Raw genomic sequence first — 15,697 nt, 5'->3', positions numbered from 1 at the left:
TGATTGTTATATGTATTTATGATCTGTACGTTCATATGACCTATGTGTCATGTCACCTTTTTCATTGTAAATCTGTATTTTCTTGTCTATGCGTTACCTGAAGGCTAAAAGCAATGCTTTTTTTAATTAAACGCCGAACAGTCCGGAATTTGTGATCTGTCGCACAAGTGACGCACCACGAACGCTTACCGCTTTGCTTTCTGACGAAAATATCTCGCGACTCTTGGTGGCAGTTCCATGTGAATGTCGCCGCAAACTCCGATTGTAACGTCGAAATAAACAAGGTAAGCTCGGGATTGAGGAGACGATTTTCGTTATAACGCTGACATGCCATATGAACCCGATTAATTACACTGAATTACCGTAAACCTTTTAGTTGATAAGAATCTTATGGGGCCTCCCCTAACGGCAAGGTCAGGATTCCTTACTGTCAGGAACATAGTTAGCTAGGTGGCTATCCTGATAAGTAGCTAGGGTTAGCCAGGACGTTTTAGCTCCTAAACTGATTCGATTGTTGCATATAGATATACAGTTTTTGTGAAATGCCTTTCCGTTACAGTAGATGTGATCAGCACAAGGAAATGTGCTCCATGTTTAGCTAGATTGCGTTTTGTTAAACACATTGGTTATATGAATGTGCTACATAAAGTGGGTGGGCCAAAGCTTTCATGTGGAACAGAAATATTTCCAAAAATATTGGATATATGAAAAAATAAATATGGGTTTCTCTTCCTTGTTTGTCTTGTCTTATGTCCCCTCTCTCTACCCCACCTAACTCCACCCCACTTCTTGTCTCAGTTGTCTGATTGACATGTGGATGCCAGCTACTGAACTCTTGACTGGTCAGTTGTAAGAAAAAGAAAAAAAAAACTTACCTAAATGACTGCCAGGATTTTGGGCCGATGGGCTCACCTTTTGCTCCGATGCCCTCAAGCTTCTGCTGCCTCGTCCCGGCTGCAGGCCGCCACAGCTCAGCGGGCAGGGACACCGTGGCCCCTAGCCTGGGCACGGCCTGCAGCCAAGCCCCTGTGCCTGGGCCATGGGCTGCCAGAAGAAGAGCAGCCAAGCATTAAATTTAAACTTTCAGAATTGGACGAACTTGTCAAGAAGGCGGGCACTCCTGAGGCAGTGCTGCAGTTGTGGGCGGAGCGAGGTGGGTCAGCCAATCAGGCAGGCTTGTGCCTGATCCACATCAGCCGATTGGCATTGAAAAAGGACAGGGCGGAGTCTGCGAACCTCTTGCAGGATCCCCGGTGTGTGGACATGCTGGAGACGGTGAATTCCCAGGTAACGGTGCATCTGACCTGCACAGGCTGCACATTCTGATATTTAAAGTTATGTTTATATCAGCTTTATAGTGTACATAAATCTTTTTCTGAAAATCGGAAAGCTATTTGCTTACATTCGTGCTTGAAAGTTTGTGAACCCTTTAGATCTACATTGCTACATAAATATGACCTTTGACTTGGTCATTCCAAAGTATTAACGTAATTCTTTTTTTATCCAAGCTTTGGTCAAGAATCTTGTGTGCCTTGGGTTGTCGTCTTGCTGCTGAGCCACTTTCACTTGAGATCAGTTCAGATGTCCTGTCATTTTTCTTTAGAATTTGCTGGTATAATCAGAATTCATTGTTCCATCAGCCACCACAGTGTTTCCCAGATAGGATCAGGTTCTAATGATGGAAGGTTGTGTTTTCCTTTCTCCAGACATAATGCTTCTCATTTAAACTAAACAGTTCTATTTTGGTCTCATCTATCCACAAAGGCTTTTCCCAATAGCCTTTCTGTAACCTGTCCATGGGACCTTTAGCAAACTGCAGATGAGCCGAAATGTGTGTGGGGTTTGAGGGTGTTTTTGTTTGGGTTTTTTTTTTTTTGGGGGGGGGGGGGGGGTTTGTAGAGCAGGTGCTTTCTGCTTGCAACCCTTCCATGTGCAGTAATGTTGTTCAGTGTTCTTCTGATAACGAACTCATGAACGTTAACATTAGCCGATGTGGCAGAGGCCTTGAGGTGCTTAGAAGTTCTAAGTGTAAGACTATTATACGCCTTGATCTTGGCATGATATTTTTGGTTGACCACTCCTGGTCCCATAGCAATGGTCCTGAATTTCTTTCATTTGTACACAATCTGTCAGGCTTTGCAGTTCAAGCTAGAGTTGGTTTTGTAATGACCATGCAAAACATTTTCCGAGGTCCACAGAAGTCTCCTTTGTTCATGCTATCATGCACTTCCACAAACATGTTGTGAAGAGCAGATGTTTGACAGAGTCCACTCACACCTGAATGTAATCCCTTGTCATCCCATTGTTGAAAAGAGCAGACTCTCCTTCAGATGAACTGCTAATTCTAGATGTTCACACACATTTGCCACTTAGATATGTATTATTGGAACATTTTCCTCAGTAAATAATTGACCAAGTACAATGTTTTTATCTCATTTGCTTAATTGGGTTTTCACTATCTACTTAAGGACTTAAGTAGAAACAACAAAAACCCTTTCATGTGGCAAACACATATGTTCTGATATTTAATGCTCTACTTGTATGCATTTAATGAGAATAATATATCATTTGTTTCTAATGAATCCAGTTTCATAAACCTACTGTGGTCCTAAATTCCTTGTATTGTTTAAACCAATCACAGTGGGTTTCCCCATCACCCTGTAAAGACCACATGCCCAGCGAGTTTTTGGGTTTTCTCTCCCCTATCATACACAACTCCACTTCGCAGGTTACATTTATGACCTTAGTATGCATAGCAAAAAAAAAAAAACATTTGTCCCCTGGCGGGGGAGTTGCGGTGAGAAGCAGCAGGTAACCCGGGTCTCTCTGTCCACCTCAGATTTCGGTGGTGTGGAACGGAATGCTGGTGTCTCTGCTGCACTCGCTCTCCAACCTCGGCCTCCTCCCCAGTACGCCAGTGATGCAGTCTCTCCAGACGGAGGCGCTGTGGAGACTCCGCCGCCTCACCTACCGCCAGCTAGCCTACCTGGCAGACTGGGTATCAGCACGCCACAGTCAGGGGTGAGCACTGTCAGGGTTCTGTCGGGGGCAGGGCCTCTATGGGGACGGGCTCTCTCGTGCGGCAGGCACTGTCCAGGGTACGCCCTGTCGTGGGTCAGCTCTGTCTGGGGGTCAGCTCTGTCTGTCAGATTTAAGAATGAAGCACTGAAACATTCAGTATCCATGTGTTGGGTGTTTTACGATCCTTAGTGTGTATCAGAGTGACAGTAAAAAAAATCCCGCTGAGAAATGGCCATCGTACGGCGTTTTCAAATGCCTGGTTGGAGCGGGTTGTTTGATAGTTGGGGTAACCATCACATGAGCTCGAGCTCACAGACACTTGGCCAGCTCCACTTGTAGTGACAGGAGTCCTGGGTGGTTGGCAGGCAAGGAAATGAGATGCTCTCCACCACCCTGCTGAAACAGCTGGAACTGCGCTGGACCGAGCTGGACAACCCTCGCACTCTGGCCACCCTGATGGCCCGAGCTGGGGCACTCTCCTCCTCCCTCATGGACAGGCTGGAAGATAAGGTAAACACACACACACACAGTACGTACATCAGCGTAATATAGAAATTCAGTGTCTGCAGTGTAATTTTTACACTCCTATTATTGTTTTTGTATTATGAACGCCAACTTTTCTCATGTCATCAACCTACAGTGTAGCATGTACACTGCAGTACCCCCCCGGATGTCGGCCTCGTTAACCCATCCTCTCTCCGGAGCAGGTCCTGGAGTTGGCCGAGAAATTCAGCGCCGAGGACATCCGCAAGGTGGCGCTAGCGTTGTCGTCCCAGCGGCGCCGTTCGGTACCCGTCTTGCGGGCGCTGTCTTACCACCTGCGAGAGAAACCCTCGTCCGAGCTCCAGGCGCCCCTGCTGCTTGACATGGCATTCGCTTACAGTCAGTGAAGTTAAAAGTCTATTGTGTGGCACCTTTACAGAGACGTGAGGCCACACCCCCAGTGGGCTCGGGTAGACGTGAGGCCACACCCCCAATGGGCTCGGGCAGACACACTGGCCACTAGAAACTCCAAAATAGTGTGACCGATAGAGGGATGAGGGAGTTTCTATAGCAGCATACTAAGCGTTGCCTCTAAGGGCACAAGACAAGTCTGGTGTAAAGTGTATGTGTGTAAGCAAAGCCTGTTCCCTTAGGGGTGAGTTAATGATGTAGGTAATTACAAAGCATTGGGGTTTAATACCTAATGAACCTGGAGAATACACTACTCTGATGAATTTAATAATATTATTATGTAATAATATTGTAATATTATGACTGAAGATGAAATACTGGATAAGTGCGTTTTCAAGTTTAATTGGGATTAAAATGGCTTTTCAAAGGTGAAGCTCCAGTAATGTAATTTTCTACAGTGTCGGACAATATGGGTACTTGTATACCCGTCCTATATGTAACAAATTGCAACATGCAAATATGTAATTTCGGTGTTCTAATTTGGCACTAAATGCGTTTCATTTTGCTCAGTGATCTAACTGAAAGCTGCTGTTCCTGTGCCCGTGATCCCCGCAGGCAAGCTGAACTTCCACCATACGCCCATGCTGGAGCGGATGTCCTCTGAGCTGTTGCCTTGGCTACCAGAGCTGAGCCCTGCCGATGTCATGCGCTGGTCAAAGGCGCTGGCCTTACTGAAATGGCTCCACCTGCCTCTGTTTGAGGGCTTTGCCCAGGTACGAGCCTACATGCGCGCGCACACAGCCCAGCACCAGGGCGTATGCTATTTCCATTTCCTGAAATGCCGTGTTGGAGGTTACACGTCTCCCTCTCGGTTACCCCCAGCACTTCATGAACGGCAGCGAAAGCTACAGCACACTCCAGCTGAGCAACCTCATCCTGTCATTCGCCAGGCTCAACTTCCAGCCCACCAACAGGGAGAAGTTCTACAAAAAGGTAGCCAATCAGAAGAGAGGGGACGGGAACTTTTTTTTTTGGGGGGGGGGGGGTTGTTTTGGGTTTTTTTTGTTTTTTTTGTTTTTTTTTGAATGGGTACCTACTCAGCTGGGCATGTCAGGCCCGACAGGACGAGCTGAAGTCTGTTTTTGTGGGGTGCGGGTGTAGGTTCATGAAGCGCTGAGGGGCTCCTGGCTGGGGTTGGAGCCCTTCCTGCTCACGGACATGGTCTGGTCGCTTTGCGTGCTGCAGCAAGCAGTGCCTGACTACATCGCTGCTGTCACAGACACCAACTTCCACACCAAGCTCACAGGTGAGCAGCGCCCAGAGACACAGTGCACTAAAAACAGCGCATCAAGATTGTTGTTTTATATTACACAGTATATGAATGTCATGATGCAAAATTAACTATTTGGTGGCATAGGTCCAGAGAGGGTTTTTTTTTTTTTTGTGCAGTTTTGTGCACAGCCACATGGTGTCAGCACAGAGCTGCTGTAGACTATTAATATGACACCCTGGGGCGGAACACGCTTTTTGGTGATCCACCTTCAGGTTTCACCTATGACCCAAATCAAACTCGCCCGATCCAGGTAACCATGGACTTCCAAAGACAGTAAAGAGATGGATCGGATGAGTTGGAATTGTGGTCTAGAGGGCTGTAGATATCCAGGCGTGCAACTCCTTCCCCCCCTCACTGGCCAAACCCGCACCAGGAGGGTGACTGTACTGCGTTGGCATCCAAGAAAAGTCCTGGATTTTGTAGTCACTAGAAGTGAATTGAACATTTAAATGTAGTTTGTCACTCCTGACTTCTCAATAAGGAGAAAAGGTTGAAAATCTAGAGGCCCAGGACCTTGATGGCTGATAAATTGAAGACCTGTGCAATACACATTCAATTACCTACCAGCGATTACAAAACCCAGGCCTGGATTTCGATTGGAGCATCACAGTCGAGTAGCACTGTTGTGCTTTGGTCCTTTGACTCCTCTCTTTCTGGCAGAAGGGGCTGCTAGTCACGTGGTGAGCTACAAGCTGAAGCTGCTTCAGATCGCAGCCTCGAGGCAACTGGAGCCCCTCGGAGCCCCTGGGGAGTGCCCCCCAGCCGGCACCCCGTCGGCGGTCCCGGTCAAGGCGGGCACTCATACCGCCCTGCAGAGGGGCCTGCATGCAGCTGTCCAGACCCTGGCCGAGAACCGTACAAGTGCCCTCCGCACCAACGTCAGCACAGTTTACGGCTGGGTTATAGGTCTGTACCAGCTCCCCCGCACCGGTGAACACGGCATCGGGTAGATTTAACCGCGATGTTGATGATTGCTGTGTTCATGGACCAATCAGATGCAGAGCTGGTGTTGGATGCGGAAAATAAGCCCGTCGACTTGGAGAACCTGGTGGCTCCACACTTACCTGGAGGGGGCGGGGCTGACCTCTTACCCCAGGGAGCGCACAGGTGAGGTCCAAAGATGGTTCCACGGAATCTAACCGTTAACCCTCAGCCGTGACTACGTCCGCTACATGTGAAGACCGAAGGAACAAATGTGACATGAGAGTTTATATCCAAGATTTCTGCTGCCTCTATTAGAGTTTGTTAGTAGTGTGATGGTGTCATTAATAGTGATATATATCATTATTTATTTATTTTCCCCTTCTTCTTCATTCGTGTGTGTGTGTGTGTGTGTGTGTAGAATGGCATTCCTGGCCTGGGAGTTCTCCCATTTCTGTTGCAAGAGTAAAGATCTACTGGGCCGCTTTGCGATGCAGAAGCGCCATCTTCAGCTGGCTGGATTTCTGGTGGTGGAGGTAAGAGCGCAACACACGTGTGTGTGTGTGTGTGTGTGTGTGTGTGTGTGTAAATAAATACATACTTATATCATACTTGTATCTGCCTTTACAAAAATTTGTGAAAGCAGAGGCCGTGGGTTTGTGAAATCTCTTTTCTCCTTGATGTTCCACGATCAACTGCAAGTGGTACTGTTGAAAAGTGGGAAGCATTTAGGAACCACAGCATCTCAGCCAGGAAGCGTCAGACCACGCAGTTACACAGCAGGGCTGCCGAGCACTGAGGCGCATAATGCGTAAAAGTCACCAGCAATCTGCTGACTCAGTAACTGCAGAGATCCAAACCTCCTCTGGAATTTACAGCAGTATAGGGTGTCAGGAGCTTCATGGCATTTCATGGCATGGGTTTCCATGATGCCTTTTTTTTATATATATATATATATATATATATATATATATATATATATATATATATATATATATATAATAAAATTTATTTACTTATTTTGTGTGTGTGTGTGTACAGGTAAATGCAGGGTCTTGTAGTAAGAGATGTAGTAAGAGATGTAGCAATATTCAGAACTGTAGTGAAGGACAAAGTTTCCAGAGAAACAGTTTCGGAAAGAGCCCTTCATCAGCTGTGCAAGCAAAGTGTTTCACACACTTGAAGCACTTTGCTGATGAAGGCCCTCTGTCTGAAACATCCTGTTTCTCTGGAAACTTTGTCCTTTGCTACAATTTTGAATCTCTCTCTCACACACACTCTCTCTCACACACACACACACACACACACACACACACACACACACACACACAGAGTACCAGTCAAAAGTTTGGACACACCTGAGTGAATGTATGTTTTTAATAGAAATAAAGGCATATTAATCTAATAGATTATGCTTAAGTTGGTTTCTAAGGTAAATAAAATGTGGGAAAGGTGTTGGCCTATATATGAATTAATTGTCAAAACACACAATTTTACATGCACCCTCAGTAAATGGTTTTCTCTCAACTTTAGTTCCTTACCCTTTATGTGCTCTGCATACACGAGAAGGTCTTCAAAACCGATGGAAAAGCATCATGGGTGTCTGCCTTATGAAGCTGGTCAAGAGAGCACAAATAGTGCGCAAAGCTGTCAGCAAATTACAGGATCGATACTTCCAAGGAGATATTTGTTTAACGACAGTCAATATAATCGCATATGTGATATTTCATTGGTTTGATACCTTTCCGTTTTTTTGTTTTTTTTTAAACACAGTAGGCGTGTCCAAACGTGACTGGTACTATATACGTGCACACGTGTACACACACACACACACACAGGCAGGAATATGTACCAATGAAACAATCTGTACCAGTATGCATGCGTGGCAGTGAATCATGTGAATTTCAACACTTTTACAGGTTTCATCTGTGTAAGCCTCATGTTGCTAGCCAGCAGGACTAACTCCGGTTCACACGTCACCGCTGCAGTGGCTGCCGGAGCAGGTTGGCTCATGCTGGCTTGGGGTTTATAAATAGCAGCAGTGTCGCAGAGCTGTCGAGCAGGACAGAGTCTCTGCCTGCTGAATGTAGGCCAGTCCCGTTAGCCCACGGCCTCCTGGGAAAAATGTTGGCCGGGCTCTCCGTGAGCACAGTCAAACAGGGTTCTTTTTTAAATGGCTTCTCTACGGCAGTCGGGGCCTAGCTGCTCCAGTCGCGCCATGTCCTGCTTTCCCTTTCATCCCCGCCTCTCATGTCCCTCTGCAGGTGCCATACTTTGATTGGCTGGAGCTGAAGTTTGATTGGCAGAAAGTATCCTACCTGAAGGACAAGATGGGGCACGCGGTGGCCGAAGAAATGGCCAAGTGACGCGCAAAAGCGTGGCGGCTCATCGGACCGAGGCGCCGCTTCAGCGCGGTCGCACGGAAACGGAACTGACCAGAGATGAGCAGACTGTGGTAGCAGAATGTCATAAGGCGTGGAGGACGGACGGATCACAAATTCATATTTACCCTGCTTCATCTAGAGGACCGAGAGGCTCAGCAGCCACAACCAATGATCGCCAAAAACAGTAGTTCCAGCAGTCACTTGAGGGGGCGGGGCGTGTTGGGGATGCTCTGGGTCGGCTGTTGTTACCTTGATATCAAGATCATAATAAAATGTCTGTCATTTTCTTTCCTCTTTCTTACAATCTGTGAAAGAGACTGACTGCTCGTATGTGTTTGCGTACCCGGGCGCCGTTGTGAGACGAGCATACAGCCGTGCTGCAGTCTAGGTCTCTGCTGTGAGCATCGTCAGCTCACTCTGACGTTGGAGGATTTCAGCACAGCTCAGCCCTGATACTGTCACATATGCCACTGACTAAATGGACTTCAAGGCCACCTGAGCGCTTGGTCCCGTGCCGCAGGTCTTCCAAACACCGAACTGGTTGTTTCCTTAGAGAACTCTCCTGCTACTAATAATAAACACACACTTACCAGTCTCAGTGCCGTTGCCTAGACGACACTTTGGGGATTTCCTTGTTGCCAAGGAGATGGTTGTCGGGGTTGAAGAGATGCATCTTAAAGATTAGGGAGGGTGCTCAAATGTGGAGTTTGGAACAATTTAAAACACTTTCAGACATCCAGATTTTAAAATTCTCAATGTGAAACATTTCACACAGACAAAAATAAAATAATAAAATAGGTGTTATTTACTGCAGTACAGTTTGTACTCGGGTACCGAGGTATTTGGGAATTGTTTGCTGTTAAAATTAAGAATTATTATAATATAGAATTAGCCTATTAGCAAATAACATATTGCATAACATTATAGCATTCTATGACAGAATTGCTACAATATTCTAGAATTATTGAATTTGCCATGAACACACGTGACCATATTTCAGAATTCATATTTGATTAGTGGTGGTGGATATTATTTTTGAGTCGTGCAGCAACTTCCGGCAGCGTCTGATATGTTTGCACCTTCAGCTCTGCAAATCGTGGGTTCTACCTCTTGGTACCTTTAAGTACTCTGCAAGCCAGAACTTTCACATGCACATGGATTAGAGGTGCTATATGAGAGTACCTTCCCAACTAGAAGGGCAGTACTGGGGATGTGTCAGTCCTGGAGCTTCAACGAGGCAGCTGTGAGCCATATTTGACGGGATGAGTGCCTCTTATGGGAAATGCCATTTACGGACCAAGGTGTACTGAATGTGGACAGTATGAAGATGAATGGTATGAAGGGTCATTTATACCACCATAAAGAATATTTATGAAATTCATTATTTATTTTTTAAAAATTCTATAAAGTGCAACTCGTATGAGGTGAAAAATAAAATTTTAGTACTCAAATTAACCAATTTATGCTCTGTAAAGCAGGTCCCCCATCTGGGGGTAGCTATGTTTAAAATAAATTTAGTAGACTCTCTGAATCATCCAGGCCACTAGGTGTCAGTATAATTACTATTTCGTGATGTGAATAATCATTAGAAAAATGGGCTTATTGCTCTTCTATGTTGCTTGTCGGCTACAGGAGAGCCGTTACCTAAATTTGCCTGATGTTGTGACCTGGGTAAGTGAGTTGCTTTCAGTGTATGTTGCCATACCGAAATGCTTGTTTTTACCTCATTGGGAAATTGCATGGTGAAATATATGCAAAAATTACTGATTTTCAGCTCATTGGTTAGTAGCTACATCAAAAAACGATATTCTGTGGTACTTTGGTTATTTATATTCTTCTCAGACTGTAACCAAATTAAATTAACAACAGAATTGCACTCAGTTAGTCCTCAGACATTTATCTGGCCATTTAAACCACATATGCTCAGAGATTTAGGTTTTGTCCAGTTCAGGACTGCTCAAATACAACTCTGGAGACCAACAAAAACTGCATCACCTCAGACCCTCAAAGCGTTCATGACACGCTACATACTTACATACTGTGCTTCTAAAGAAAAAGATTTAAGGTGGTATGAAATATGACACTTTTCCAGCAAAAATCAAGATCTCTTATACAAACGACTCCAAATGCATATTATTTACTCTAACTTATGAACTCAAAGGACAGGAGGTAGAATGGCCAGGACAAGATACCATCCTTACCCAGCAAATAAAAAAAAAAAGAAAGATGAATCTGAATGTTTATTCATTCTGTTCAAAAACAAGATGGGATACTGACAAGCTCAGCAGAGGAAATAAATAATGAATTTCAAAGGTTTTACAAACTCCTGTATCCATCTGAATGTGCTTGGGATAAAGGGAATGCCAAAGCATTTCTTTAGAGATTTCAACTCCCAAAAGTGTGTCAACAGGATAATATGTTGAATGCTGAGGTCACTGAGGAAGATGTACTACTTTCTGCCAATTCTCTACAAAGCAGGCCTCAGGGCCTGATGGTTTCCCAGTGGATATTCATAAGGCCTTTTCAAACGTATTGGTAACGCCCTCACAAACATGATTAAGGAATCCCTGGCTAATGGAACTCTTCCGAACTGTCTACATTATAAAATTCTTAATAAACTTGAGAAAAGATGCCTAATGCAGATCCAACAAGGATGTCTGGAGACTTCCACACATTACTGATATAGTACAGAAATGTTGCACTCCAACCTGAAAAACAACGTTGCCCAATTTTACCTCTTTTGATTGTGCCTATCATCCTCCTGACTGAGAGAAAGTTCTGGAAAGAATGATTTCTACAAATCACTCAATCGATAATTTCATTTGATCAATACAAACATACTGAGTAATTTATACAAACACGAATCCTGACCCTAGGATTTGGTTGTTAGGTGACATGAACTTGTTAAGTGTTTCCCAGTTTAAGATGTACTTTGTATTGCTAACTGGTACAGCTGCCAAGAAATGTATATTAGTGAATTGGAAAGCTGAATACACACCTTCAATTATTCTCTGGCTACATGAGCTTGTATCCTACAGCACTCCTGAGAAACTCCTACATAGCATTAAGAGGAGGGCTGAAGTAAAGAAAATTTGGGTGGCCATTATAGATCTTCTACCATCATTAAAAACAGAATAGCTTTCGAATATTATACGATGTGTAATATTGGAAAAGGGAACCCCATGATGTGAAGACTTTTGAGGTGATGAGTTTTAGTAAAGCAATAACATATACAAAAGCGATGCAAAAGGTAACCGCCCCCTTTTTGCATTTAATTTATTTACTTACTTGGTTTAGTCCCCTCTGTCTTTTCCTTTTAAGAAAACAAACAAAATCACATTGCATACTTGGAAATTCCTGTGTATAAATTAAGCAATTTTTTAAAAAATGCTTGATTCTAAAAATGTATTTTAACAAAAAAACACAATTTTGGTCTTTAGTGTGATATTTAGAAATGATTTCAGATTTGCTTTGGCTGCAGTGATAAGAGGGTGAAATGTGATTTGTTTTAGATTAACATCACAAGCCTACTGTCGATTCAAAAGGAATTTAAAACTAATTTCTGCCATTCTGCTGATCTAAAATACAAAAAAGAAAAAAATCTTCACAAAATAGCACTGTTGCATTTTTTTTAAAGAATTATAAATTATGTACTGTGTTTAATTGAATCCAGATATCTTTGGGAAAAACCGCTAGAGTGAGGGAGCGAGCCCTGGGTCCTGTGCTATCCCGTCATGTTGTGTGTCGCTGAGAGGGCAGAGGCATCGCGCCATGCGGTCACAGGCTGGCGAAGCAGCGCTGGTATGCGTCGATGAACTCGGTCTCGAGGGAGACCCAGGCGGCTGCCTGGAGTCTTCAGGCCCCGGGGCTGCCTCGGCCTTCAGAATAGTGCTGACCCGTGTACTGGGCCAGATTGGCCACGCCACATTATGCAAGGGGCCTTCCAAGGCCCTGGAAGAATGAAGTAGAGATTATCACAAGGAAAGGTTGAGGCGTTGGGGGTGGGGGGACATCTTGTGCAGTTATCCTCTTATAAGGCCAAAGTAGCAGTGTTTACCCAAGCGGCTTCGTTAGACGCGGGTCCTCACAGACTGAGCTCGTGCGTCATCCTCCCTTGCTTTCATTTACTATTCCGTGGTCTCTTTGGAAACGCTGTTCACTTTTATTTGCCGTCCCAACTAGCCTCTCCATCAGCTCTTCATCTGTGTACAAGACGAGTTCAGCCAGGGTCCCCTCCCGATCTCGCTCCAGGCCTGGTCTGTAATCTTCTTATCTTGCTCATTTAAGCAAAGGCTCCCACGTCAGAAAGAGAAGTGGAGAGACAGACAAAAGGGCAGATTAGTGATACCATTAAGGAGTGTGGTTTGCCATGGCAACTCAAACAAAGGGCAAGCCTCCCACTGGCCATTACAGCAGGCTACCTGAAACACTTGCAATGAGGTAACACATGCACCCCGTTGGGTCTTTTATGCTACATAACAGTGCATAAAACAGCAAATTATTATTTAAATATACAATGTTTATATTGTTTGTTGTTCTGCAAGGAAGTCAGTATTTAGCTGACACTGTTATGCAAAGCAACTTACAATAATGTCTGAATGCAACTGAGGGTTAACGGCCTTGCTCAGAGGTCCAACAGTGGCAATTTTGTTTACCAGTCGAGTACCATAACCACTGTGTTACCACAGTATTTTCCACAGTATTTCCCCACAGAGTTGCCAGGCAAATTTGAAATATTTGCATACTGATTTTTGAACAATTTGTACATGCGCATGACAAAATGTTTGTATTTTACAGAGGCCCAAAATGAAACAGAACGGTTAACTGAACAGTTTAAACAGGTCGGTTTGAATAGGAGCTGATTGGCCTTGTCTGAAGCAGGTGTGAGAGAACTTCATGCTGCTTTCAGTCATCGATGTGGCCAATGGACAGGAAGTCATACAGAACCCTGCCTGTCTGACACACCTGACAGCCCAGCTAGCGATGTACCAACAATCCTGTACACCTGAAGGCCTGTCCAGGTAGTGACGTACCCACAATCCTGTACACCTGAAGGCCTGTCCAGGTAGTGACGTACCCACAATCCTGTACACCTGAAGGCCTGTCCAAGTAGTGACGTACCCACAATCCTGTACGCCTGAAGGCCTGTCCAAGTAGTGACGTACCCACAATCCTGTACGCCTGAAGGCCTGTCCAAGTAGTGACGTACCCACAATCCTGTACGCCTGAAGGCCTGTCCAGGTAGTGACGTACCCACAATCCTGTACGCCTGAAGGCCTGTCCAAGTAGTGACGTACCCACAATCCTGTACGCCTGAAGGCCTGTCCAAGTAGTGACGTACCCACAATCCTGTACGCCTGAAGGCCTGTCCAAGTAGTGACGTACCCACAATCCTGTACGCCTGAAGGCCTGTGCAGGTAGTGACGTACCCACAATCCTGTACACCTGAAGGCCTGTCCAGGTAGTGACGTACCCACAATCCTGTACACCTGAAGGCCTGTCCAGGTAGTGACGTACCCACAATCCTATACACTCTCTCCTGAAGCCCACTACATTCTGTGAGCATACTCACTTCTGCCGCACTATTTTGATGAGTGTTTCATCAGAATAGCGTGACAGAAAAGGGTTTGAGATGGTTCGGGCTACCCATACATGTGGTAGAGTTTATTATGGTTTAATATCCAAAGAGATATGATGTGCGCGGGTGTATGGCTGCATGCGTGTGGGTGAGAGAGAAAGTGAGATAAGAGATTGTGTCTGTGTATGAGTGGGTGAGGGAAAGAAAAAGAGAGGGAGGGAGGGAGTGAGTGAGTAAGTGTGTGTGTGTGTGTGTGTGTGTGTGTGTGTGTGTGTGTGTGTGAGAGAGAGAGAGAGAGAGAGAGAGAGAGAGAGTAGTGGAAAGAAGGGGACTTTCCAGTAAACCTGGGATCAGGCAGCGCATCAGGACTCTGAACAATGTCCTGCTATCATTCTTACAGGGCTTGTTGGAAGTAAAATTGAAGGGGACAAACAAGGGAGAAAGCAGGAAAGTCCCGGCATCTGGCCAGCTCCGGAAACTTTCCGAATCTCCCATTTCCATTCTGTAGCGAGTGTTCAGTGGGCCAGTTGCCGTGGAAACGTGCAGTATGCTCATGCGACGAACCTATTCTGTCTCGATCTAAGTGTGGAGCGTTTCAGGGGGATAATGGGCAGCCCCCCCCCCCCCCCCCCGAGTTCAGACACAGTCGTGCTCATGCGCTGGAAGCACTTCTATAAAAGCACAGCGTAAGGCAGTGTGGAGAGAGATGGAGAGAGAGATCAATGTAGGAGAGCAGGGAGTCCAAACTACACGTTATGCCGCTGACTACTAAGTGTCTTCAAACTATGAACTCGCTCTCTTTGTTTGACAACCATGTGGATCCTTTCGCACAGGACGCTGGCTGTAATTCTAGATCGTGTACTTCCGCACTTCCAAACCATGTCCGAGGCACAGCCATTTGAAACCAGGGGCCTGTATGCACCAGAGCAAACAGTACAGATCCCAGAGCGCTGCGGTTTTCCATGACTAGTTATGCACTCAGTCAGGAACTGATGGAGAGCGCAGTACAGCCCCGAGGACATGGACGAGGGTCGTGCGGTGAGTGTGTGTGAGGGCTTACCACAAGAAAAGCCCCGTGAGGGAGGATGGATGAGGTGAAGAGTGACCTGCGATGAACCGAGGTGAGTGTGTGGAGGTTAAAAAAACAAAAACAACAAAAAAAACCCACAAGAACAGCTCATCATCCAACGCGAAGCAGGCCATCGGCGAGACGCGCTGCCCCGGCGCTTGGAGCCAGCGTGCTGATGACGTCACAGCAGGAGCGCTCGTCCTCTGTGCCGATGACATCATTGCCGATGGCTGCAGAGCTGTGATCTGAAGTGAACAGGAGCAACCTACCTGCCCGGATCCCAATGTGCACCTCAACACTGGATGACAAAATGTTTGGGCTCTGCAGCAGGACGATGACCTTTAAATCTTTAAATGAGCAGAAAGTCTTTATGGGTAGGCAGTCGTGTGACCTGGCAGGTCCCACTGAGCATTTTAGAGTTTCAGCATACCGACAGGAGACAGTCGGCTACAGCAGCTGCCGTGTGCCTCCAGGGAAGCGAGTGAACAGCCTACTCT

At 45.7% G+C, this 15,697-nt stretch overlaps 1 protein-coding gene and 1 long non-coding RNA gene across 3 annotated transcripts; one reads left to right on the top strand and one right to left on the bottom strand.

Annotated features, from left to right (window-relative positions):
• Positions 1-185: 185 nt before the first annotated feature.
• Positions 186-8,850, top strand: tbrg4 (transforming growth factor beta regulator 4). 2 transcript variants are annotated; one of them, XM_027010832.2, is made up of 12 exons: positions 186-284; positions 799-1,287; positions 2,840-3,021; positions 3,387-3,531; positions 3,729-3,903; positions 4,531-4,688; positions 4,798-4,908; positions 5,077-5,221; positions 5,912-6,154; positions 6,244-6,355; positions 6,591-6,705; positions 8,434-8,850. In XM_027010832.2, the coding sequence occupies exons 2-12, from the start codon at positions 880-882 to the stop codon at positions 8,533-8,535; spliced, it is 1,896 nt and encodes a 631-aa protein (XP_026866633.2). In that variant the 5' UTR covers positions 186-284; positions 799-879; the 3' UTR covers positions 8,536-8,850. The 2 variants fall into 2 exon arrangements, with proteins under 2 accessions (XP_026866633.2, XP_026866632.2); XM_027010831.2 differs by having other exon boundaries at positions 5,909-6,154.
• A 1,580-nt stretch (positions 8,851-10,430) lies between these two features.
• LOC113577880 lies at positions 10,431-14,315 on the bottom strand. Its single transcript, XR_003410686.2, has 2 exons — positions 12,611-14,315; positions 10,431-12,504 (listed from the first exon to the last, which is right to left on the bottom strand). It is a non-coding gene; the product is annotated as an uncharacterized LOC113577880 (long non-coding RNA).
• Positions 14,316-15,697: the final 1,382 nt, after the last annotated feature.

This window comes from Electrophorus electricus, chromosome 5 (assembly GCF_013358815.1).
Source record: "Electrophorus electricus isolate fEleEle1 chromosome 5, fEleEle1.pri, whole genome shotgun sequence".
In the NCBI taxonomy this organism is placed as follows: Eukaryota; Metazoa; Chordata; class Actinopteri; order Gymnotiformes; family Gymnotidae; genus Electrophorus; species Electrophorus electricus.
This window is presented reverse-complemented; position numbering and strand designations above follow the sequence as displayed.

Bases quoted from the DNA above. Each gene is read 5' to 3' on its own strand.
- tbrg4 (XM_027010831.2), top strand. From the start codon at position 880: ATGACTGCCAGGATTTTGGGCCGATGGGCTCACCTTTTGCTCCGATGC. The intron at 3,904-4,530 runs GTCAGTGAAGTT...TGATCCCCGCAG, and splicing joins TGACATGGCATTCGCTTACA to GCAAGCTGAACTTCCACCAT. The intron at 6,706-8,433 runs GTAAGAGCGCAA...GTCCCTCTGCAG, and splicing joins CTGGATTTCTGGTGGTGGAG to GTGCCATACTTTGATTGGCT.